The sequence below is a fragment of the Pseudophryne corroboree genome, chromosome 6, assembly GCF_028390025.1.
Source record: "Pseudophryne corroboree isolate aPseCor3 chromosome 6, aPseCor3.hap2, whole genome shotgun sequence".
Taxonomy (NCBI): domain Eukaryota; kingdom Metazoa; phylum Chordata; class Amphibia; order Anura; family Myobatrachidae; genus Pseudophryne; species Pseudophryne corroboree.
This window is the reverse complement of record NC_086449.1, coordinates 574,392,353-574,419,581: the sequence shown is the minus strand read 5'-3', so window position 1 is coordinate 574,419,581 and position 27,229 is coordinate 574,392,353. Positions and strand designations below refer to the sequence as shown.

General features: G+C 46.9%; 1 protein-coding gene across 3 annotated transcripts in view; it reads left to right on the top strand.

The window, feature by feature from the left end:
* Positions 1–27,229, top strand: part of REEP2 (receptor accessory protein 2) — a 188,622-nt gene that overhangs the window by 76,316 nt on the left and 85,077 nt on the right. For all 3 annotated transcript variants that reach the window (XM_063927859.1, XM_063927858.1, XM_063927857.1), the window contains exons 4-5: positions 2,302–2,422; positions 3,882–3,995. In XM_063927859.1, the coding sequence (XP_063783929.1) occupies positions 2,302–2,422; positions 3,882–3,995 (235 nt within the window). The remainder of the gene's footprint in view (positions 1–2,301; positions 2,423–3,881; positions 3,996–27,229) is intronic.

Sequence of the window (27,229 nt, the reverse complement as noted above, 5' to 3'; positions counted from 1 at the left end):
GGGCCATTTACAATGCCCTAAGTCAGGCAAGACCCCTGCTTCAACACCAGCCGGTGCTGATCCAGTCAGACAACATCATGGCGGTCGCCCATGTAAACCGTCAGGGCGGCACAAGAAGCAGGATGGCGATGGCAGAAGCCACAAGGAATCTCCGATGGGCGGAAAATCATGTGTTAGCACTGTCAGCAGTGTTCATTCCGGGAGTGGACAACTGGGAAGCAGACTTCCTCAGCAGGCACGACCTCCACCCGGGAGAGTGGGGACTTCATCCAGAAGTCTTCCAAATGATTGTACACCATTGGGAAAGGCCACAGGTGGACATGATGGCGTCCCGCCTCAACAAAAAGCTAAAAAGATATTGCGCCAGGTCAAGGGACCCTCAGGCGATAGCTGTGGACGCTCTAGTGACACCGTGGGTGTACCAGTCGGTTTATGTGTTCCCTCCTCTGCCTCTCATACCCAAGGTACTGAGAATAATAAGAAGGAGAGGAGTAAGAACTATACTTGTGGTTACGGATTGGCCAAGAAGAGCTTGGTACCCAGAACTTCAAGAAATGATCTCAGAGGACCCATGGCCTCTGCCGCTCAGACAGGACCTGCTGCAGCAGGGGCCCTGTCTGTTCCAAGACTTACCGCGGCTGCGTTTGACGGCATGGCGGTTGAACACCGGATCCTAAAAGAAAAGGGCATTCCGGAGGAAGTCATTCCTACGCTGATTAAAGCTAGGAAAGATGTGACCGTAAGACATTATCACCGCATATGGCGAAAATATGTTGCTTGGTGTGAGGCCAGGAAGGCCCCAACGGAGGAATTTCAGCTCGGTCGATTTCTGCACTTCCTACAGTCAGGAGTGACTATGGGCCTAAAATTGGGTTCCAGTAAGGTCCAGATCTCGGCTCTGTCGATTTTCTTCCAAAAAGAACTGGCTTCACTGCCTGAAGTTCAGACTTTTGTTAAAGGAGTGTTGCATATTCAGCCCCCTTTTGTGCCTCCAGTGGCACCGTAGGATCTCAACGTGGTGTTGGATTTCCTAAAGTCGCATTGGTTTGAGCCACTAAAACCGTGGAGCTAAAATACCTCACGTGGAAAGTGGTCATGCTGTTGGCCTTGGCGTCGGCCAGGCGTGTATCAGAATTGGCGGCTTTGTCATGTAAAAGCCCTTATCTGATTTTTCATATGGATAGGGCGGAATTGAGGACTCGTTCCCAATTCCTTCCTAAAGTGGTTTCAGCTTTTCATTTGAACCAACCTATTGTGGTGCCTGCGGCTACTCGGGACTTGGAGGATTCCAAGTTACTGGACGTAGTCAGGGCCCTGAAAATATGTTTCCAGGACGGCTGGAGTCAGGAAAACTGACTCGCTATTTATCCTGTATGCACCCAACAAGCTGGGTGCTCCTGCTTCTAAGCAGACTATTGCTCGCTGGATCTGTAGCACGATTCAACTTGCACATTCTGCGGCTGGACTGCCGCATCCTAAATCTGTAAAAGCCCATTCCACGAGGAAAGTGGGCTCTTCTTGGGCGGCTGCCCGAGGGGTCTCTGCTTTACAACTTTGCCGAGCTGCTACTTGGTCGGGTTGCAAAATTCTACAAGTTTGATACCCTGGCTGAGGAGGACCTTGAGTTTGCTCATTCGGTGCTGCAGAGTCATCCGCACTCTCCCGCCCGTTTGGGAGCTTTGGTATAATCCCCATGGTCCTTACGGAGTTCCCAGCATCCACTAGGACGTCAGAGAGAATAAGAATTTACTCACCGGTAATTCTATTTCTCGTAGTCCGTAGTGGATGCTGGGCGCCCATCCCAAGTGCGGATTGTCTGCAATACTTGTATATAGTTATTGCCTAACTGAAGGGTTATTGTTATGAGCCATCTGTTCGTGAGGCTCAGTTGTTGTTCATACTGTTAACTGGATATAGTATCACGAGTTGTACGGTGTGATTGGTGTGGCTGGTATGAGTCTTACCCGGGATTCCAAATCCCTTCCTTATTGTGTCAGCTCTTCCGGGCACAGTTTCCCTAACTGGGGTCTGGAGGGGGGGGGGGGCATAGAGGGAGGAGCCAGTGCACACCAGGTAGTCCTAATTCTTTCTTGGAGTGACCAGTCTCCTTCGGAGCCCGCTATTCCCCATGGTCCTTACGGAGTTCCCAGCATCCACTACGGACTACGAGAAATAGAATTACCGGTGAGTAAATTCTTATTATATATATTATATATATATATATATATATATATATATATATAGCCCAGTATGATAAAGGTCTGTGGCTCAGTGGCTAATTTCGTCCCCTCTTTCTTTTAGGTTTCCTTTTTATTTTGAGTTAAAAATTGCATTTGTGATTTGGCTCCTTTCACCGTACACTAAAGGATCTAGTGTACTTTATAGGAAATTTGTCCATCCAACACTCTCCAGTAAAGAAAAGGTATGTGTATGTCTAAAGTCTATTTGCCATCATTTGAATGCTATTAACATGCACTAATACATGTACATCTGTGTACCTCATGTACAGAGCAAAGTGCACGACTGAACTGTACACTACAGAACCAAGGATGTAGTTAGAATTCAGTTAACCCCGAAAAATTTTCATGTGTGGAAAACAGGAGTTTCTTTAGTTTTTTTTTTCTTTTTCCAATTTTTTTCTTCCTATTCAAGCAACCCCCATTTTTTGCCTCCCCAATATTTTCCATTTTCAGTCAAAAACCCAGAGAATCCGTGATAAGTTCACAGACCTATGTGTTTTCGCAAGAAACGGGTCTGAGTAGGGGCTGATTATCATACAGGTGATAAAAAAATCCCTGATGAGTGCAGCATCGGGGATAATTGAATAGCCCGGGGGAGGTCCCGCGGCTAAATGAATCCCCCCCTTCCTATGAAATAAAAGGCTAATACTGCTCCTCGCCTCTATGGAGGGAATTCAAGTGTTTTGCGTGCCGGTGGCCGCTAGATGGCGCCCGAGGGAGCAATTTAAGTGTTGCTCCATTCAAGCATGCACAGCCGCCGGTACTGACGTTACTGTTATATTGTTCCGTCATTTTGACGGGTTGGTGACTAGTTGTAAAATAAAGCAGGATGACAGAAAAGGGTAAACACCTTTAAATAAAGCTGGTGACACAATGGAACAATTACATTTTTGCTCCGTTCGGGTGCGAGTGCTGCCACCGGTGACATTTCTGCTCACATCCTCCTGAGGTGGCGAGCAAAAATATGCGATATGTGTTTCTTTTGGACGCCCAAACAGAACTTTTGCATTGCAGCCAGTACTTTAATCTATTTGTGCGCAACAAGCACGATAATTAATGGCCACCCAGAACAATTGGTCCATAATGCACCCATTAATTATTGTGGCTATTAAAACAATTGAATTCCCCCCCAATATAGCCTTTCAACACATTTCAGTCCTCTGCATTATTTGTGAATGCACACACTGCTGAAAATTCCGATAGCACAACATTGCGGATTTTCTTGCATACCTGTAAAGGGAAAATCTGTGATACTTGATGGCTTGGAGGGGAAACGGTCAGAATGCCGGCAACTCACAAGTCTTCACTAACAATTGGATTTTAGTCTCAGATTTAAAAGTGGCGTGTCTGAGCATGGTCAGAACCGTGTTATTCTTTTTGCTTTATGGTGCATATAACTCACCAGCTTGTGATAGCGCAAGCTAAATCAGTCAGGGTTGCTTTGCAGGGCTGTCCTTCTCAATAAACTGGTACCATTCCTTGTCAGTTACTGAATAGAAGTACCATTATCACTATTTATAGATGTTTAGTACATTTGAATATTTTCATCTTAAATTTGGAAGCCATCATTGCAGTATAATCTAAGCATTTACAATTCAAGTAACTGCATTTAATAATGTATTATTTTATGTGGTTTTACAGGAAATTGATGAGTACATAGCTCAAGCAAGGGACAAGAGCTATGAAACAATGATGCGTGTTGGTAAAAGAGGCTTGAACCTTGCTGCAAATGCTGCTGTAACTGCAGCTACTAAGGTATAGTATACAATATAGTGACAGCTCATTTGCTCATGCTTAATATACTAAGTACATCAAAGGCACTCTAACCTCATATGTTAGTATAGTCTGTATGTTGCAGATTAGGGGCTTTATTTAGAGATGGACGTGATTCCATTTGTGGGGTAAGAATACACATTTGCGTATTCAGTATAGTTTGCATGTGTATAGAAACTTCAGTGTATATTAGAAGTTGGCTACAGTAAGGGTGTGTGCATGTTAGTGAGGCACATACCCTGGAGAAGTGACCTAATTAGACTTGGCACATCCCCAGATCTGCTTCTCAGGATGTGTCTATTGCGGGTACCAGAGGCACGATGATGCCAGCAGCACTGTCTAGCCACTTTATTTTGCGTATTGGCTGATTCAGATGATGGCACTTTATTGAGTAACCCAACAGCTACAGTATATCATGATAAGTTGCAGCTCCCTATTATGATTTTTTTTTATCGGGCACTTGAACTACTGCAAGAAAGAAGATTCCAGCTGGACTGATAAAGTGGTAAGCGATGGGTGGGATTGGGGTGTGGGTGAGCGGTTATACGTTTATACAAATGAGCACTTTTATAGCTAACGCTGACAACACACTCCTACAGATTGTGCATCTGATACGTCTTTGCTCTATAATAATATTGACAGATGAGGGTAATACAGTGTGTATGGATTATGGCCTGTGATGTTTGCATTAATCACTAACAGTGTCAGCACAGTCATATATCTTGTACTGTGCATCGTACCTGTATTAGTTCTTTGGCATTCCTTATGTTTTAACAATTTTTAGTGTCAGTGATCAATGATGCATTTGGTCTTGTACACACAACATGTTAGGGTCACATACTAATATTGCACTTTGTGCTACATTTTATCATATTGAAATTCATTCAAATTGTGTGATTGTCATAACAAAGTTACACATTATAGATGCTATTTCCATAGTGATGATAGAGTGTAACTGCTCATTTGTTTTCAGGTGAATGTCTTGGAATGCAGAAGATGGTGCCCACCCAGTATAACTGCGTACTCTCAGTCTTCTGTTTATGGTAGTTACAGAGCAACAGTTTGGCACATACCACCTCTAGGTTGGTTATAAAATTAACATTTGACTTGAACAAAGGTCACTTATTGTCTTGACCACTATAGAGGAGCCTTTCTGTATGTGCCCAAAGGTGTGTGCAATATAATTGCTCTATGCACGTCACCGTTCAATACAGGTTGCCTGGAGAGGAGGAGGACCTTTGGGTCGCGGAACACTTTGAAAATAATCCTGAATCTGTGTCCATGAAAGACGGAATAGATGAGGTATCATATCATGTTGTACAACAATACTTCCATTGTAAATCCTCTAAAAGTTTACATACAGGAAAATGGGTCTAATTACCAGCTTATAGAAAATACATCTTCTGTCTGAACTTTGAACCCCTGGTAGATTATGTTGCAATTCAAGAAGCACCAATGTGAGAAAGTAATACCGGCGAAATAATGTGTGCTGTATACAAGTGCAAGTCTTTCTTGGGCTTTTGTGCTTAAATGTTTTGTCTGATTAGGAGACACCACCCTCCAAACCTTTACATGACAACAGCTGTCCCCCTGCAGCACAACATCAAGTCCTACCTTTTTGATGTCCTAAATGTATACCATACTTCTATGTTTGTAAAATATCACTATATAGGGGTACTTATAATATGTATTTGTTCTTATTAACAAATTTTATTAAACAATTTTAAAATAACAATATGGCTACTTTCGGGTTTTTTTGTTTGTTGGTTTTTATTGCCACCAAACCCCTCTGATGGAAGATCGACTCACCTGACTCTACTACAGCTTCCACAGGAAGCTTCCTCTGCTTCCTGTGGCTTAGGCTCAGCCTTGTAGGCAAATGGCTATATGTTGGCTTGCTGGCTTAGTGGAATTTTAAGTCAGCACTCCCTCTGGGTGAGCATGGCCATCATAATTTCAGTATTTACCTTTATCCTTGAAGGCAAATTCCATAACATGTTATTATCCTGTTGCTGCAGGTACAGGTGCTCCTACAGCAAGGCAGTTCCTGCAGCCCTATCTGTCTCCAGCTGTTGAATGAGTCCATGTGTTGGTAATTTAGAAGCAGCACACGATGGTTCAGGCTCAGCTGCAAATGGTGATGAAGGTAAGTTCCAGTGTTTTGTTTTGTTTTTAAGTGTTGAAACACAGCATAGTACAAAAAACATGCCCATAAATGTACACTCCATGATTTCTCCTGGTATATGATTAAGGCCTTTCATTTAACCCCCCTCCCCCAGATAGATTAGCCTGTGTCTTAGGGTGTGTACACACGGTGAGATCCTTGCTATGCCCGATTTTTACTTGCGATTTCCCTTGAACTCCCTGGAGCTCAGATAGGACAGATTTTGACTAACTTTTCTTGAGATATGGACTATGTGCGCTTACGATTTTGGCTTATGTGAGATTTTGGCTTATGTGAGATTTTGGCTTATGTGAGATGTCATTGACATGTGAGATGAACTAGATAGTACACCGATCTAGCAAGGATTGACTTGCCTGCACAGTCTATCTTTTCTTGCGATGCCGACCTGGCGGGACCGCGCATCGGGATCGAATCGGGATCGCAAGGTGACTTTCACCTTGCAGTCTGCACTAACTTTTCTTGCGATTTTGACTATATAGTCAAAATCGAAAGAAAATATCTCACCGTGTGTACACACCCTTAGGGTGCATACACACGGTGAGATTCGGACTTATCCGATTCTCACCGTGCGACAGGGGGCCGGGTCGGCACTTAGCCAGTATCGCAAGCACATAATAACTGTGCTTGCGATGCTGGCTATGTGCGATTTCAATCCTGACTATCTCTTCTATAGAGATAGTCAGGATTGACTTGCCTGCACAGCCTATTTTTTCTTCCGATGCCGACCGCGCGGGGCCGCGCATCGGCATCGGATCGGGATCGCAAGGTGACTGTCACCTTGCGATCTGCACTATATTTTCTTCCGATTCTGACTATATAGTCAGAATCGGAAGAAAATATCTTACCGTGTGTACACACCTTTACTCCCATGATTTTCATCAGGTGATACTCTTTCCCTTCTTCCTCCTCTCTGAATTTCTCAGGTTTTGGGTTTTGTAATATGACTTGGATGTTGCTGTCTGAAGATGGTGTTATTATCACAGGGCGTTATTATCAATTGAAAGTATGGGAAATGTGATCTGCTTATTGCCCATTACTTCAATTGCCCATTAGTACATTCTTGTGATACTAAAATAATATGAAAAGGATGTGAAAACATCTGTTTTTACATTATTTTAGTAAAAATAATATTTATAAATATGCCGTTAGAGTTCATTACTGACACAACAGATATCTGCTGCATTAACCACCACAACTAGGGTCACCAATAGCATGGCATGTGCTCAATTGGATGGGCCTGGAACAGTAAATCAACATTTCTCTTACGTCCTAGAGGATGCTGGGGACTCCATAAGGACCATGGGGTATAGACGGGCTCCGCAGGAGACATGGGCACTTTAAGACTTTAAATGGGCGTGAACTGGCTCCTCCCTCTATGCCCCTCCTCCAGACCCCATTAAAACCTGTGCCCAGAGGAGACTGGTCACACACTAGGGGAGCTCTACTGAGTTTCTCTAGAAAATTAACTTTGTTAGGTTTTTTATTTTCAGGGAGTACTGCTGGCAACAGGCTCCCTGCTTCGTATGACTGAGGGGAGAGAAGCAGACCCACTTTCCTAGACTGATGGGCTCTGCTTCTTAGGCTACTGGACACCATTAGCTCCAGAGGGTCTGAACACTGGTGTCGTCTAGCTGTTCGTTCCTGGAGCCGCGCCGCCGTCCTCCTCACAGAGCCGGAAGATAGAAGCCGGGTGAGTATAGGAAGCAAGAAGACTTCATAGGCGGCGGAAGACGTCAGATCTTCGTGAGGTACCATTGCTCCCACACACATACAAGGCACTACAAGGGTGCAGGGCGCAGGGGGGGCGCCCTGGGCAGCAAAATTTACCTCAGATACTAGACTGGCATAGTATATACACTGCATAGGCAGGGTATACAAACCCCCGCCAGTATAAATAATAGCGGGACCGAAGCCCGCCATCAAGGGGGCGGGGCTTCTTCCCTCAGCTCTAACCAGCGCCATTTTTTCCACAGCTTGCTGCAGAGACGCTGCTCCCGGACCCTGCCCTGCTATACACAAGTAACAGGGTGCAAAACGAGGGGGCGGCACAATAATTTGGTGCTGATTTGATATATATTTATATATAAAAGCGCTTACAGGTCTGAGGTATTGTTAATATTTCAGACTGTGGCGACGCTGGGTGTGAGCTGGCAAATTCCCTCTCTGTCTCTCCAAAGGACCTCATTGTGGGTCTGTCCCCTATAATTCAGTGTGTTTGGGGGTGTCAGTACGTGTGTGTCGACATGTCTGAGGCGGAGGGCTCGTCGAGGGAGGAAGCGGAGCAGAATGTGGTAATGACTCCGTTGGCACCGCCGACTGCTGATTGGGTAGACATGTGGAATGTTTTGAATGCAAGTGTGGCTTTATTACATAAAAGGTTGGACAAATCTGAGTCTCAGAACCAAGCATGGAGTCAATCCATGGATATTACTGTGTCACAGAACCCATCAGGGTCCCAGAAACTTATAATATGATAGCAGACACTGATACCGACACGGATTCCGACTCCAGTGTCGACTATGATGATGCGAGGTTACACCCAAGGGTGGCCAAGAGTATTTAGTACATGATTATAGCAATAAAAATGTATTACATATCACAGAGGACCCCTCTGTCCCTGACACAAGGGTCTGTATGTTTAAGGAGAATAAACGTGAAGTAACGTTTCCCCCATCTCATGAACTGAACGCTCTATTTGAAAAAGCATCGGAAACTCCAGACAAGAGGCTGCAGATTCCCAAGAGAATTATTATGGCGTATCCTTTCCCCTCACAGGACAGGTTACGATGGGAATCATCACCCACGGTGGATAAAGCCTTGACGCGGTTATCCAAAAAAGTGGCCCTTCCGTCCCCAGACACGGCGACCCTAAAGGATCCTGCGGACCGCAAGCAGGAAACCACTTTAAAATCAATTTATTCGACTACGGGAGCCCTGCTCAGACCGGCGGTTGCATCGGCATGGGTGAGTAGCGCAATTGCAGGTTGGGCAGATAACTTGTCATCTGACATGGACACCCTCGACAGGGATACTGTTCTGTTAACTTTGGGTCACATCAAGGACGCAGCGTTATACCTAAGGGAGGCTGCGAGAGATATTGACCTCTTGGGATCAAGGGCGAATGCCATGGCAATTTCAGCTAGGAGGTCGCTGTGGACTCATCAATGGACTGGTGATGCTGACTCCAAGAGACTTATGGAGGCTTTGCCTTACAAGGGTGAAGTTTTGTTTGGGGATGGCCTCGCGGACCTGGTTTCCACAGCTACCACGGGTAAGTCTTCTTTTTTGCCTTTTGTTCCCCCACAGCAAAAGAAAACGCCTCAATACCAGATGCAGTCCTTTCGGTCTCATAAATTCAGAAAGGGGCATGGATCATCTTTCCTCGCCAGAGGTAGAGGAAGAGGGAAAAGGACACCAGCTACGGCTAGTTCCCAGGAGCAAAAGTCCTCTCCGGCTTCTGCCAAATCCACCGCATGACGCTGGGGCTCCCCTGCGGGAGTCCGCACCGGTAGGGGCACGTCTTCAGCTCTTCAGCCAGGTCTGGGTTCAGTCGGACCTGGATCCTTGGGTGCTAGGAATTGTGACCCAAGGGTACAAACTGGAGTTCGAAGACGTGCCTCCACACCGATTTTTCAAATCGGCCTTACCAGCTTCTCTCCCAGAGAGAACAATAGTTTCAGCGGCAATACAAAAGCTGTGTCAACAGCAAGTGATTATCAGGGTTCCCCTGTTACAACAGGGAAGGGTTTTTATTCAACTCTATTCGTGGTTCCGAAGCCAGACGGCTCGGTCAGACCCATTCTGAACCTAAAATCCCTAAACCTGCATTTGAAGAGATTCAAATTCAAGATGGAATCTCTCCGAGCAGTGATCTCCAGTCTGGACGGGGGGAATTTTATGGTGTCACTAGACATAAAGGATGCATACCTTCATGTCCCCATATACCCTCCTCATCAGGCGTTCCTGAGATTCGCTGTGCAGGATTGTCATTTCCAATTTCAGACGTTGCCGTTTTGGCTTTCCACGGCCCCGAGGATTTTCACCAAGATAATGGCAGAAATGATGGTGCTCCTGCACAAGGAGGGTGTCACAATTATTCCGTACTTGGACGATCTCCTGATAAAGGCGAGATCAAGAGAACAATTACTGAAAAGCGTGGAACTTTCTCTGAGGGTGCACGGCTGGCTTCTAAATTTGCCAAAGTCGCAGTTGGTTCCGACAACTCGGCTGTCGTTTTTGGGAATGATTCTGGATACGGAAAGACAGAGGGTTTTTCTTCCAGTGGCAAAAGCTCAGGAAATCCAGAACATGGTCAAGGATCTGCTGAAACCAAAAAGAGTGTCGATTCATCAATGCACTCGAGTGTTGGGAAAGATGGTGGCGGCCTACGAGGCCATTCCGTTTGGCAGGTTCCATGCAAGAACTTTTCAGTGGGACCTACTGAACAAGTGGTCAGGGTCCCATCTCCAAATACATCAGATGATAAGCCAGTCCCCCCAGGATCTCTCTCCTGTGGTGGCTCCAGAGTGCTCACCTTTTAGAGGGTCGCAGGTTCAGGATTGGGTTCTCGTGACCACGGACGCGAGCCTCCGAGGATGGGGAGCGGTCACACAGGGAAAAAACTTTCAGGGAATATGGTCAAGCCAGGAGGCTTGTCTGCACATAAATGTGCTGGAATTAAGGGCCATATACAACGGCCTGAGACAGGCGGAGCATCTTCTTCGCAACCTACCCGTTCTGATCCAGTCAGACAACATCACAGCCGTGGCGCATGTAAACCGACAGGGTGGAACAAGGAGCAGAGCAGCAAGGGCGGAAGCCACCAGGATTCTTCGCTGGGCGGAAAATCATGTGAGCGCTCTGTCAGCAGTATTCATTCCAGGAGTGGACAACTGGGAAGCAGACTTCCTCTGCAGGCACGATCTCCATCCAGGAGAGTGGGGACTTCATCAAGAGGTCTTTGCTGAAGTGACAAGTTGCTGGGGACTCCCTCAAATCGACATGATGGCGTCACGCCTCAACAAGAAGCTTCGGACATATTGTTCCAGGTCGAGGGACCCTCAGGCGATAGCAGTGGACGCGCTAGTAACACCATGGGTGTATCAGGCGGTCTATGTGTTCCCTCCGCTTCCACTCATCTCAAAAATATTAAGAATCATAGAAAGAACAAAGGTTCAGACGATACTCATTGTTCCATATTGGCCTCGAAGGGCCTGGTATCCAGATCTTCAGGAAATGCTCACGGAAGATCCTTGGCCTCTTCCTCTCAGAGAGGACCTGTTACAACAGGGGCCGTGTGTGTTCCAGGACTTACCGCAATTACGTTTGACGGCATGGCGGTTGAACACCAGATCCTAGTTAGGAAAGGTATTCCAGGGGAAGTCATCCCTACTCTACTTAAAGCTAGGAAGGAGGTAACGGCAAAGCACTATCACCTTATCTGGAGGAAGTATGTGTCTTGGTGTGAATCCAAGAATGCTCCTACGGAGGATTTCCAGCTGGGTCGTTTTCTCCATTTTCTACAGACAGGAGTGGATATGGGCCTAAAGTTAGGCTCCATTAAGGTGCAGATTTCGGCCTTATCAATATTCTTTCAGAAGGAATTGGCCTCTCTTCCAGAAGGGCAGACTTTTGTGAAGGGAGTACTGCACATCCAACCTCCTTTTGTGCCCCCAGTGGCACCGTGGGACCTTAATGTGGTGTTACAGTTCCTTAAATCACATTGGTTTGAACCTCTTCAAACTGTTGACTTGAAATTTCTCACTTGGAAAGTGGTCATGTTATTGGCCTTGGCATCTGCAAGGCGGGTGTCCGAATTGGCGGCCTTGTCTCACAAGAGCCCCTATCTGATTTTCCATGAAGACAGAGCGGAATTGAGAACTCGTCCTCAATTTCTACCCAAGGTGGTTTCGTCGTTTCACATGAACCAACCTATTGTGGTGCCTGTGGCTACGGAGGTCTTGGAGGATTCCAAGTCCCTTGATGTGGTCAGGGCTTTAAAGATCTATATAGCCAGAACGGCTCCTATTAGGAAAACAGAGGCAGACTATTGCACGCTGGATCTGTAACACGATTCAGCAGGCTCATTCTACGGCTGGATTGCCGTTACCAAAATCGGTAAAGGCCCATTCCACTAGGAAGGTGGGTTCTTCTTGGGCGGCTGCCTGAGGTGTCTCGGCGTTACAGCTTTGCCGAGCAGCTACTTGGTCGGGTTCAAACACTTTTGCAAAATTCTATACGTTTGATAGCCTAGCTGATGAGGACCTCATGTTTGCTCAATCGGTGCTGCAGAGTCATCCGAACTCTCCCGCCCGGTATGGAGCTTTGGTATAAACCCCATGGTCCTTACGGAGTCCCCAGCATCCTCTAGGACGTAAGAGAAAATAAGATTTTAAACCTACCGGTAAATCTTTTTCTCGTAGTCCGTAGAGGATGCTGGACGCCCGTCCCAGTGCGGACTGAAATCTGCAATAATTGTACATAGTTATTGATAAGGTTACACAAGGGTTGTGTTACAGTTGAGATCAGGCTGTTGCTGATTTTTGTTGCTCATACTGTTAACTGGTTTACTTATATACCATGTTGTACGGTGTGTTTGTGGTGTGAGCTGGTATGTGTCTCACCCTTAATTAACAAAATCCTTTTCCTCGTAATGTCCGTCTCCTCTGGGCACAGTTCCTATAACTGGGGTCTGGAGGAGGGGCATAGAGGGAGGAGCCAGTTCACGCCCATTAAAGGTCTTAAAGTGCCCATGTCTCCTGCGGAGCCCGTCTATACCCCATGGTCCTTACGGAGTCCCCAGCATCCTCTACGGACTAGGAGAAAAAGATTTACCGGTAGGTTTAAAATCTTATTATTTTCTGGGTTTATGAGTTTCCTTTTCTTCCAACATGTTAAAAGTAACAGGACTTTGATTACATATCTTTTTCATATCCATACATTGTACATATTTGTACGGGACACAGTTAATTTCCCGAACAACAAGATCCCGCGTTCAAAATACAGACGCCGGAAACCCGACAGCAGGGAAAATGCCCGGTATTCCCGCTCGGGTGGTGGTTCACGCCACCACCCAATGGGGAATATAAAAGAGTGACGATGAGCTCGAAGTGTGGCGAGTGCAGCGAGCCCGCGAGGGGACTCACTGCACTCGAGGTCGGGATTCTGACTGTAGGATTCCGGAATCAGACTCCTGACCATCAGTATTTCATACTGAACACATTTGTACACATAGGGTAGGATGTACATTTAGGGCATTAAATCGGTATGAGTTTAAAAGTGTATGTCTTCATTTTTAAGATTGGACTGAAGCAAAGGTACATGTCAGACTTAAAGCATAGTACATACCGTGTGAGAGGCGTAATACTGAGGTACATGGGTGGATAAGGCAATAGGAAGAGAGAGGATCCTGCTAGTACATGCTTGATATTATGGCTCATGTCCAGGTATTATCTTGGCCCCCATAGTACTGATGACATGACATTGATGTTACCTCTGTTTGTCCATCAGATGGAGCTTGAAGCCTGACAGTGCTTCCTACTTCCCTCCACTTACCCAAAGTGTGATTACTTTTTGTGTAATGTGCTGAAAGAGGTCCATTTTGATTGATGCATCTGTCTGCTCAGTGTTCATCTTCCTATTATCTAACATTTACATCTCTCTATTTGAAAACTTTGGTTGACTGTTTTCCGCAGGTGGTTGGCTTCTTGCATGTGGTAATCTGTTATCTTCGAGTTGCTGTCATCTACCTTCCACCTGGCACTTCCTCCATATTTCTCAACAACTTTGCTTCCTGGCTACCTCACTTCCTCTCTTCTGACATTCCCTCCATTATCCTAGGTGATTTCAATATCCCTATTGATAACCCCACAAAATCACCTGCCTCTAAACTCCTTATCCTCACCTCTTCACTTGTTCTCTCCCAGTGGACCACCTCACCATCCCATGTGAACGGGAGCTCACTGGATCTGGTTTCCACTCACCGCTGCGATATTTCTGATTTCTCTAACGTCCTAGAGGATGCTGGGGACTCCGTAAGGACCATGGGGATAGACGGGCTCCGCAGGAGACATGGGCACTTTAAGAAAGACTTTGACTCTGGGTGCGCCCTGGCTCCTCCCTCTATGCCCCTCCTCCAGACCTCAGTTTGATACTGTGCCCAGTGGAGACTGGGTGCATTTCAGGAGCTTTCCTGAGTTTCCTGTAAAGAAAGCATTTTAGTTAGGTTTTTTATGTTCAGGGAGCCTGCTGGCAACAGACTCCCTGCATCGAGGGACTGAGGAGAGAGAAACAGACCCACTTCTCTGAGTTTCAGGGCTCTGTTACTTAGGCTACTGGACACCATTAGCTCCAGAGGGATCGGTACGCAGGTCTCACCCTAGCCGTCCGTCCCAGAGCCGCGCCGCCGTCCTCCTCGCAGAGCCGGAAGATTGAAGCCGGGTGAGTTTTGAGGAAAAGAACATCAGAGGCGGCAGAAGACACCTTGATCTTCATAGAGGTAACGCACAGCACTGCAGCTGTGCGCCATTGCTCCCATTCACCTCACACACCTCGGTTACTGTAAGGGTGCAGGTAGCGGGGGGGGGGGCGCCCTGGGCAGCAATATAAACCTCTCCTGTGGCATATATAGATATATACATGTACAGCTGGGCACTGTACATGTATATAAAGAGCCCCCGCCATGTTATTGAGAAATTTGAGCGTGACAGAAGCCCGCCGCCGAGGGGGCGGGGCTTCTCCCTCAGCACTCACCAGCGCCATTTTTCTCCACAGCACCGCTGAGAGGAAGCTCCCCGGACTCTCCCCTGCTTAACACAGGGTGAAAGAAGGGTTTTAAAGTAGGGGGGGGGGGCACATAATTGGCGCATATACATAACAAAAGCGCTACTGGGTAAACATACTGTGTTTTTTCCTGGGTCATATAGCGCTGGGGTGTGTGCTGGCATACTCTCTCTCTGTCTCTCCAAAGGGCCTGGTGGGGAACCTGTCTTCAGAAAAGAGCTTCCCTGTGTGTGTGTGGTGTCTCGGTACACATGTGTCGACATGTCTGAGATTGAAGGCTCACCTAAGGAGGAGGGGGAGTGTATGAATGTTAGGTCTCCGTCGGCAGTGCCGACACCTGACTGGATGGATATGTGGAATGGTTTACGTGCTAATGTTAATTTATTGTACAAAAGATTAGACAAAGCTGAAGCTGGGATACAGTCAGGGAGATAACCCATGCCTGTCCCAATGTCGCCTAGACCTTCGGGGTCTCAGAAGCGCCCACTATACCAAATAGTTGACACAGATACCGACACGGATTCAGACTACAGTGTCGACTACGATGATGCAAAATTACAGCCAAAGGTGGCTAAATGTATTCGATATATGATTATCGCAATAAAAGATGTTTTGCATATCACTGAGGAACCCCCTGTCCCTGACACGAGGGTACACATGTATAAGGGAAAGAAACCTGAGGTCACCTTTCCATCCTCATATGAGCTGAACGAATTATGCGAAAAAGCGTGGGAAACTCCAGACAAAAAACTGCAGATTCGCAAAAGGATTCTAATAGCGTATCCTTTCCCGTCGCAGGACAGAATCCGGTGGGAATCCTCCCCTAGGGTAGACAAAGCTTTGACGCGCTTATCAAAAAAGATAGCGCTTCCATCCCAAGATACGGCTACCCTCAAGGATCCTGCTGACCGCAAGCAGGAGGTTACCTTGAAGTCCATTTACACACATTCTGGTACGTTACTCAGACCGGCTATTGCGTCGGCCTGGGTTTGTAGTGCTGTAGCAGCATGGACAGATTCCTTATCAGCGGATATTGAGACCCTTGATAAGGATACCATTTTAAGATGCTGTCTTATATATGAGGGATGCTCAAAGAGACATTAGTTTACTGGGTTCCAGGATAAGCGCTATGTCTATTTCTGCTAGGCGTGTCTTATGGACCCGACAGTGGTCAGGTGATGCCGACTCCAAGAGACATATGGAGTTGTTGCCTTACAAGGGTGAGGAATTGTTTGGAGAGGGCCTCTCGGACCTCGTCTCCACGGCTACGGCAGGTAAATCGAATTTTTTGCCATATATTACCTCACAATCTAAGAAAGCGCCTCATTATCAAATGCAGTCCTTTCGTCCCAATAAAAGCAAGAGAGTACGTGGATCGTCCTTTCTTGCCAGAGGTAAGGGCAGAGGGAAGAAGCTGCATAACACAGCTAGTTCCCAGGAACAGAAGTCCTCCCCGGCCTCTGCAAAATCCACCGCATAACGCTGGGGCTCCCCTGAGGGAGTCCACCCCAGTGGGGGCACGTCTTCGACTGTTCAGCCACATCTGGGTTCACTCACAGGTGGATCCCTGGGCAATAGAAATTGTTTCCCAGGGTTACAAGCTGGAATTCGAAGAGGTGCCTCCTCGCCGGTTTTTCAAATCGGCCCTACCGACTTCCCTCCTGGAAAGGGAGATAGTGTTACATGCGATTCGCAAATTGTGTCTTCAACAACTGGTGGTAGAGGTTCCTCTGCTTCAAAGAGGGAAGGGGTACTACTCAACTCTGTTGGTGGTCCCGAAACCGGACGGTTCGTTCAGACCCATTTTGAATTGAAAATCCCTGAACCTTTACTTAAAACGGTTCAAGTTCAAGATGGAATCGCTCAGAGCGGTCATCGCCAGCCTGGAAGGGGGAGATTTTATGGTATCTCTGGACATAAAGGATGCATACCTGCATGTTCCCATATATCCTCCTCATCAGGCGTACCTGAGATTTGTGGTACAGGATTGTCATTACCAATTTCCGATGTTGCCGTTTGGGCTTTCCACGGCCCCGAAAATTTTCACCAAGGTAATGGCGGAAATGATGGTTCTCCTGCGCAAACAGGGTGTCACAATTATCCCGTACTTGGACGATCTCCTCATAAAAGCGAGATCAAGGGAGAAGTTGCTGAACAGCGTATCACTTTCACTGACTGTGTTACAGCGACACGGCTGGATTATCAATATTCCAAAGTCGCAGCTGAATCCTACAACTCGTCTGCCCTTCTTGGGCATGATTCTGGACACAGACCAGAAGAGGATTTTTCTTCCAACAGAAAAAGCGCAGGAACTCATGACTCTAGTCATGAACCTGTTGAAGCCAAAACAAGTGTCAATACGTCATTGCACTCAAGTCCTGGGAAAAATGGTGGCGACATACGAAGCCATTCCCTACGGCAGATTCCATGCAAGGACATTCCAATGGGACCTATTGGACAAATGGTCCGGGTCACATCTGCAAATGCATCAGCGGATCACCCTGTCCCCCAGGGCCAGAGTATCTCTCCTGTGGTGGCTGAAAAGTGCTCACCTTCTAGAGGGCCGCAGGTTCGGCATTCAGGACTGGATCCTGGTGACCACGGACGCGAGCCTCCGAGGTTGGGGTGCAGTCACACAGGGAAGAAATTTCCAAGGCCTTTGGTCAAGTCAAGAGACTTGTCTTCACATCAACATCCTGGAACTAAGGGCCATATACAACGCCCTACGTCAAGCGGAGATCTTACTTCGCGATCGACCAGTTCTGATCCAGTCAGACAACGTCACCGCAGTAGCTCATGTAAACCGCCAAGGCGGCACAAGGAGCAGGGTGGCAATGGCGGAAGCCACCAGAATTCTTCGCTGGGCGGAGAATCATGTAAGCGCTCTGTCAGCAGTTTTCATTCCGGGAGTGGACAACTGGGAAGCAGACTTCCTCAGCAGGCACGACCTGCATCCGGGAGAGTGGGGACTTCATCAAGAAGTCTTTGCGCAGATTGCAAGTCGGTGGGGACTGCCCCAAATAGGCATGATGGCTCAACAAAAAGCTACAAAGGTATTGCGCCAGGTCAAGAGACCCTCAGGCGGTGGCTGTGGACGCCCTAGTGACACCGTGGGTGTTCCAGTCGGTCTATGTGTTTCCTCCTCTTCCTCTCATACCCAAGGTGTTGAGGATAATAAGAAAAAGAGGAGTGAGAACAATACTCATTGTTCCGGATTGGCCACGAAGGACCTGGTATCCGGATCTGCAGGAAATGCTCACAGAAGATCCGTGGCCTCTTCCTCTAAGGCAGGACCTGTTACAACAAGGTCCCTGTCTGTTCCAAGACTTACCGCGGCTGCGTTTGACGGCATGGCGGTTGAACGCCGGATCCTAGCGGAAAAAGGTATTCCGGATGAGGTTATTCCTACGTTAATGAAGGCTAGGAAGGACGTGACATCTAAACATTATCACCGAATATGGCGTAAATATGTTTCTTGGTATGAGGCCAGGAATGCTCCTACGGAAGAATTCCATCTAGGCCGTTTTCTTCACTTCCTACAAACTGGAGTGAATTTGGGCCTAAAATTAGGCTCCATTAAAGTTCAGATTTCGGCCTTATCCATTTTCTTTCAAAAGGAATTGGCCTCTTTACCTGAAGTACAGACTTTTGTGAAGGGAGTACTGCATATTCAGCCTCCTTTTGTACCTCCGGTGGCGCCTTGGGACCTTAACGTGGTGTTAAGTTTCCTTAAGTCACATTGGTTTGAACCACTTAAAACAGTGGAGTTGAAATATCTCACTTGGAAGGTGGTCATGTTGTTAGCCTTGGCTTCGGCTAGGCGAGTTTCGGAATTGGCGGCTTTATCACATAAAAGCCCCTATCTGGTTTTCCATATGGATAGAGTGGAATTGCGGACCCATCCTCAATTCCTACCTAAGGTGGTCTCATCCTTTCATATGAACCAACCTATTGTTGTGCCTGTGGCTTGGAGGATTCCGAGTCCCTGGATGTGGTCAGGGCTTTGAAAATTTACGTGGCCAGAACAACTAGGATCAGAAAAACAGAAGCACTGTTTGTCCTGTATGCAGCCAACAAGGTTGGCGGCCCTGCTTCAAAGCATACTATTGCTCGCTGGATCTGTAACACGATTCAGCAGGCACATTCTACGGCAGGATTGCCGTTATCGAAATCGGTTAAGGCCCATTCCACTAGGAAGGTGGGCTCGTCTTGGGCGGCTGCCCGAGGGGTCTCGGCACTACAGCTGTGCCGAGCTGCTACTTGGTCGGGGTCGAACACCTTTGCAAAGTTCTATAAGTTTGATACCCTGGCTGAGGAGGACCTCCTGTTTGCTCAATCGGTGCTGCAGAGTCATCCGCACTCTCCCGCCCGTTTCTGAGCTTTGATATAATCCCCATGGTCCTTACGGAGTCCCCAGCATCCTCTAGGACGTTAGAGAAAATAAGATTTTAAACCTACCGGTAAATCTTTTTCTCGTAGTCCGTAGAGGATGCTGGGCGCCCGTCCCAAGTGCGGACTACTTCTGCAAGACTTGTATATAGTTATTGATTACATAAGGGTTATGTTATAGTTTCATCAGCTTTGGACCGATGATATGTTGTTTTTTCATACTGTTTACTAGATAGTATATCACAAGTTATACGGTGTGATTGGTGTGGCTGGTATGAATCTTGCCCTTGGATTAACTAAAATCCTTTCCTCGTACTGTCCGTCTCCTCTGGGCACAGTTGAACGCCGGATCCTAGCGGAAAAAGGTATTCCGGATGAGGTTATTCCTACGTTAATAAAGTCTAGGAAGGACGTGACATCTAAACATTATCACCGAATATGGCGTAAATATGTTTCTTGGTGTGAGGCCAGGAATGCTCCTACGGAAGAATTCCATCTAGGCCGTTTTCTTCACTTCCTACAAACTGGAGTGAATTTGGGCCTAAAATTAGGCTCCATTAAAGTTCAGATTTCGGCCTTATCCATTTTCTTTCAAAAGGAATTGGCCTCTTTACCTGAAGTACAGACTTTTGTGAAGGGAGTACTGCATATTCAGCCTCCTTTTGTACCTCCGGTGGCGCCCTAGGGACCTTAACGTGGTGTTAAGTTTCCTTAAGTCACATTGGTTTGAACCACTTAAAACAGTGGAGTTGAAATATCTCACTTGGAAGGTGGTCATGTTGTTAGCCTTGGCTTCGGCTAGGCGAGTTTCGGAATTGGCGGCTTTATCACATAAAAGCCGCTATCTGGTTTTCCATATGGATAGAGCGTTATTGCGGACCCATCCTCAATTCCTACCTAAGGTGGTCTCATCTTTTCATATGAACCAACCTATTGTTGTGCCTGTGGCTACACGTGACTTGGAGGATTCCGAGTCCCTGGATGTGGTCAGGGCTTTGAAAATTTACGTGGCCAGAACGGCTAGGATCAGAAAAACAGAAGCACTGTTTGTCCTATATGCAACCAACAAGGTTGGCGGCCTTGCTTCAAAGCAGACTATTGCTCGCTGGATCTGTAACACGATTCAGCAGGCGCATTCTACGGCAGGATTGACGTTACCGAAATCGGTTAAGGCCCATTCCACTAGGAAGGTGGGCTCGTCTTGGGCGGCTGCCCGAGGGGTCTCGGCACTACAGCTGTGCCGAGCTGCTACTTGGTTGGGGTCAAACACCTTTGCAAAGTTCTATAAGTTTGATACCCTGGCTGAGGAGGACCTCCTGTTTGCTCAATCGGTGCTGCAGAGTCATCCGCACTCTCCCGCCCGTTTGGGAGCTTTGGTATAATCCCCATGGTCCTTACGGAGTCCCCAGCATCCTCTAGGACGTTAGAGAAAATAAGATTTTAAACCTACCGGTAAATCTTTTTCTCGTAGTCCGTAGAGGATGCTGGGCGCCCGTCCCAAGTGCGGACTACTTCTGCAAGACTTGTATATAGTTATTGCTTACATAAGGGTTATGTTATAGTTTCATCGGTTTTGGACCGATGATATGTAGTTTTTTCATACTGTTTACTAGATAGTATATCACAAGTTATACGGTGTGGATGGTGTGGCTGGTATGAATCTTGCCCTTGGATTAACTAAAATCCTTTCCTCGTACTGTCTGTCTCCTCTGGGCACAGTTTCTCTAACTGAGGTCTGGAGAAGGGGCATAGAGGGAGGAGCCAGTGCACACCCAGAGTCAAAGTCTTTCTTAAAGTGCCCATGTGTCCTGCGGAGCCCGTCTATCCCCATGGTCCTTACGGAGTCCCCAGCATCCTCTACGGACTACGAGAAAAAGATTTACAGGTAGGTTTAAAATCTTATTTTCTCCAATTCCCCTTTTTCGCTCTCTGACCACCACCTGCTCTCTTTCAACTTATCTATCTCCACTTCCCCATCTCTCCCTCCTAAGGCAACCATCACTAAGCGTAACATTGGGGCTATTGACACCTCATCCCTATCCTCCCTGTTGACTGAATTCTCTCTCTCTCTAATGCCCTGAACAAGCCACATACAATGCATCTTTTACTTCTGCTCTTGACTCTGTCGCTCCACCAACCACTATTCACCCTCGCAGATAAACACCTCAACCCTGGCACACCAAATGCACCAGATACCTTCAAAAATGCTCACGCACTGCCGAGCAACAGTGGAGGAAATTAGGCAGACTTCCTCCATTTTAAATTTATGCTCTCATACTTCAGTGCTGCCCTTTCCCTCGCTAAACAATAATACTTAAAAATTCTCATCTCTACCTAGTCTTCCAACCCCCGGCGCCTCTTTGCCGCTGTGAACTCCCTCCTCTGCCCACTACCTCCTCCTCTCCCATCCTCATTGCCTGCTCTTGACTTTGCCACTTATTTTACATCCAAGATTGACTCCATACATCAGCACATCACATCCCACCAGACCAGCAACCATCCACCACCCATCCCTTGCCACCCCTCCCCTTCCTTCTCACCAACTCTGACATCTTTCTCCCATGTGTCTAGTGAGGAAGTCATGGCCCTCATCCATCCCCCCCCCCCCCCACCTCCCAACTTGACCCTATCCCCTCCCACCTCCTCTGCTACCTCTCTCCTTCTGCCTGTTCCCATCTTGCCCACCTTCTCAATCTCTCCCTCTCATCAGGCACTGTTCCCTCTGCCTTCAAGCATGCTCTTGTCTCCCATATGCTTAAAAAACCTGCCCTTGATCCAAACACCCTCTCCAGCTGTCGACCCATCTCTCTCCTCCCTTTTGCCTCCAAACTCCTTGAGCATATTGTCTATAACCAACTCACTGCCTTTCTTTCCTCCCACTCACTGCTTGACCCATTCCAGTCTGGTTTCAGCTCTCTCCACTCCACTGAAACTGCCCTCACAAAAGTGTGCAATGTCCTCCATGCAGTCAAATCTAAGGGCCACTACTGTGTTATTCTTCTTGACCTCTCTGCTGCTTTTGACACTGTGGACCACCATCTCCTTCTACAAATCCTTCACTATCTTGGTCTGCGTGATACTGCCCTCTCCTGGCTGTCCTCCTACCTCTCTGATCGTTCCTGCTCTGTCTCCTCTCATGACGCTATCTCCCCCACACTTCCAGTAACTGTTGGTGTCCCCCAAGGTTCTGTTCTTCGTCCTCTCCTTTTCTTTCTCTAAACGTCCTCTTTAGGTGAACTCATTAGTTCTTTTAACTTCCAATATCACCTCTATGCTGATGACACTCAAATCTACCTTTCGTCCCCTAATCTCTCCCCGGCTCTCCTTACTCGTCCCTCCAACTGTCTCTCTGCTATCTCTTCCTGGATGTCCGAGCGCTTTCTTAAACGTAACATGTCCAAGACTGAGCTGATAATCTTCCCACCCTCCCGCACAACCTCACCTCCCACAATCTCATTATCCATTGATGGCACAACTATCTCCTCTAGCCCCCAAGTACGCTGTGTTGGCGTTATCCTTGACTCCTCCCTCTCCTTTAAACCACACATTCAGCACCTCTCACAAACCTGTCATTTTTATCTCAAAAACATTTCCAGGAGAGACCCTTTCTCACCCAGGATGCCACCAAGACCCTTATCCACTCACTGGTCATCTCCAGACTGGACTACTGTAATCTCCTCCTGACTGGCATCCCTAACACATACATCTCTCCACTCCAATCTATCCTCAATGCTGCTTCCCGGATCATCTTCCTCACCAAATGCACTACATCCACCTCACCTCTCTTACTAGCCCTTCACTGGCTCTCCTTCCCCTTCAGAATCCATTTCAAGCTTCTCACACTCACTTACAAAGCACACTCCTCTCCCACTTACATCTCTGACCTTATCTCCCTTTACTCTCCCACCCGTCCTCTTCACTCTGCTAATGCACACCGACTCTCCTGTCTTCTGATTACTTCCACTCCTGTCTCCAAGATTTTTCACGTGTTGCTCCCTTACTTTGGAATTCTCTACCTCTCCTCCTCAGACTCTCCATCTCTCTACAGAACTTCAAACGGGCTCTTGAGACCTACCTACTTCTTTACCAAACCCAGCCAAATCCAATCCTAACCCTCTGTCCTACGCTCGGTCTACCCAATCTGTGTCACCCCTTTCTGTGTGCCCCTCCCCTTTAGAATGTAAGCTTTCACGAGTAGGGCCCTCTTCCCCCATGTGCTTATTCTTGTCTTACTTTATCATAATCCTCAACTGCTCAAATCCTGCAGTTTCAGCCACCTTGATACTTATCTCAGTGTCGTTTACTGATGTAGTTATGCTTAGCTACCCTGTACTTGTCCTATATTGTCTTCAACTGTAAGTCACTGTTTTCCTGTTTTGATTATGTGCATATGTACTCTGTAATTGTGCGCTGCGGAACCCTTGTGGCGCCATATAAATAAAGCATAATAATCTCCAAGGCTGGCTGCTTCTTGTTTTCCTCATACTCTCTCCATTGGTCTAATCTGTTTGCTGGATTACAAGCAGTTAGTTACACACATGACTGCTGTTAACTTCTGTGAAGAGGTGCTATATATGTGCCTGTTAGTAATGGCATGAAAATAATGTCCTGTATGGTTGTATGGTGTAATAGCTGCACAACCGCAGTGCTTACACCATAAAAGATTGCTGCATTTTACACCATAAAAGATTACTGCATTTTACACCATAAAAGATTGCTGCATTTTACACCATAAAAGATTGCTGCACTTTACACCATAAAAGATTGCTGCATTCGCCACCATAAAAGATTGCTGCATTTGCTACCATAAAAGATTGCTGCATTTTACACCATAAAAGATTGCTGCATTTTACACCATAAAAGATTGCTGCATAAAGATTGCTGCACTTTACACCAGAAAAGATTGCTGCATTCGCCACCATAAAAGATTGCAGCATTTGCTACCATAAAAGATTGCTGCATTTGCTACCATAAAATATTGCTGCATTTTACACCATAAAAGATTGCTGCATTTTACACCATAAAAGATTGCTGCATTTTACACCATAAAAGATTGCTGCATTCGCCACCATAAAAGATTGCTGCATTCGCCACCATAAAAGATTGTTGCATTCGCCACCATAAAAGATTGTTGCATTCCCAGAATAAAAGATTGCTGCATTTTACACCATAAAAGATTGCTGCATTCGCCACCATAAAAGATTGCTGCATTTGCTACCATAAAAGATTGCTGCATTTTACACCATAAAAGATTGCTGCATTTTACACCATAAAAGATTGCTGCAAAAAGATTGCTGCACTTTACACCAGAAAAGATTGCTGCATTCGCCACCATAAAAGATTGCTGCATTTGCTACCATAAAAGATTGCTGCATTTGCTACCATAAAATATTGCTGCATTTTACACCATAAAAGATTGCTGCATTTTACACCATAAAAGATTGCTGCATTTTACACCATAAAAGATTGCTGCACTTTACACCATAAAAGATTGCTGCATTCGCCACCATAAAAGATTGCTGCATTCGCCACCATAAAAGATTGTTGCATTCCCAGAATAAAAGATTGCTGCATTTTACACCATAAAAGATTGCTGCATTCGCCACCATAAAAGATTGCTGCATTCGCCATCATAAAAGATTGCTGCATTTGTCGACTTCAGAGGCAGTGGAATGATCTGAGAGAGGTATGTATGACATTTCATTGTTTCCGTGATACTTTGCTATTTTTAAGATTTTAAGCAAAAATTTAATGTGACTTTGTTAAATCACAATACACAGGATGTTGAAAAAAGGATTTAATTCCTCACAGCGGAATGAAGTAAATGTATGTAAAGATGCATCGTTGCTATCACTGACTTATAACATAGATAAAGAATGGAGGAGCCTAACCATTGGTCTTCCTTCGCTTCTCTTATTTTATTTTATTGAAAAAATAAAAATATACTTGATTTCTCTTACGTCCTAGAGGATGCTCCACATTAGTACCATGGGGTATAGACTGGTCCACCAGGAGCCACTGGCACTTTTAGAGTTTGAGAGTGTGGGCTGGCTCCTCCCTCTATGCCCCTCCTACCAGACTCAGTTTAGAAAATGTGCCCGGAGGAGCCGGTCACAGCTAGGGGAGCGCTCCAGAGTTTCCCTAGAAAAGTTTTATTTAGGGTTTATTATTTTACAGGGAGGCTGCTGGTAACAGCCTCCCTGCTTCGTGGGACTAAGGGGGGGAGTAGTGTCCGCCCTGCGGGGTTCTGAGCCACTTACTCCGCTGACAGGACACTGAGCTCCTGAGGGGTCAGATCGCTTCCCGCCGCAGGGGATCGCTCGCCCCAGCAGCATGCCGCCACCCCCTTAGAGAGCTGATGAATCGGTGGCGAGTGAGACAGCGACCCCCCCTTGCAAGCGGGAGGTCGGTGTGAAGATGGCGGCAGCAGGGTAGGAGCGCAGTATTAACTGTGCTCCGGGAGGCTCAGCCTCCTTGCTCCGGGAGGCTCATGGTGCGGCGCTATGAGGGGTGCCCTGAGCCAGCGCTACACCCTACACTGGTCCCAAAGCCTGTCGGGGTCCTCGGATCTCAGTAAGCACTCAAGCCTCAGGCCAGTATAATCAGTGGAAAAGCGGGAAGACAGCGCCATTTTGGGGTCGGAGCTTCTACTCAGAGTGGACCCAGCAGCGTTCAGCGCCATTTTCCTGCCTGCACAGTGCTGATCTGGCGAAACAGGTCCCTCCACAGCAACTCCAGCTATCTGTAAACGGTACCAGGGGGTTGTAGAAGGGGGGGGAGAGGCTGCAATACGACTGTGTATCCTATTAAGGTGCACAGTCAGCGCTGACAAGGGGTCTCCCTTTGGTTAGAAGCGCTGTGTGTGGTTTGGTTCCAATCTCTGTGTCTCTTTTGCCATTCTTGGGGGGGAAACTCTGTCTGCCCTCCCCTGTATGTGTGTGGAGTGTTTGGTGGTCTCCTTTAGCTATGTCCAGGGGCACTGTGTCATATGCTGCGGAGGATATGTCCTCCCAGGATGATCCCATTCCATGTAATCAGGATAGCACTGGTTTAGCACAGATTTCAGCAAGGGAACCTGAGTGGTTTTCCTCTATCAATTCTTGGATTTCTCAGATTTCAGACAGGGTTGCAAGTAATGAATCTGCAACCCAGGTATTACAGAACTCTATGGCAGTATGGCCCGATTCTTGTACCTCAGGACGCTCCGCTATATACCCCCACAAACGTACGCTTGTTCATGTCATGCAAGATGACACGGATACCAATTCTGACACCACAGACTGTAATGGGGATGTGTCGCAGGGGTCTGCCTCTCTTGCAAAGCGGGTGCAATTGATGAAAGAGGCTATCAGGGATGTGTTGAATGTTAATGATACCACACCTGAGCAGGTTGAGGAGGCTTTTTTCACTGAAAATATGAAAACCTCGCTAACCTTCCCTGCGTCAAAGGAATTAAATGCTATATTCGAGAAAGCGCGGCCTGGAGGTGGGGCCAGTGGGAGCGAGACTCAGATAGTTCAGTCACGTCTGGGTATCGTCCGGCCTGGATCCCTGGGTGATAGATATTGTGTCCCAGGGATACAGGCTGGAATTTCAGAATCTCCCTCCTCACCGATTTTTCAAATCAGGCTTGCCAGTTCTACTGGCAGATAGAACTGTCCTACAACAGGCTGTCCAGAAGTTGGTGGAGGCACAGGTTATTGTGCCAGTTCCTCCTCATTTGCAAACCACAGGTTACTATTCCAACCTTTTCGTGGTACCGAAACCGGGTGGTTCGGTCAGGCCCATTCTGAACCTAAAATCACTGAACCCTTTCTAAAGGAGTTCAAGTTCAAAATGGAGTCTCCGGGCGGTGATATCA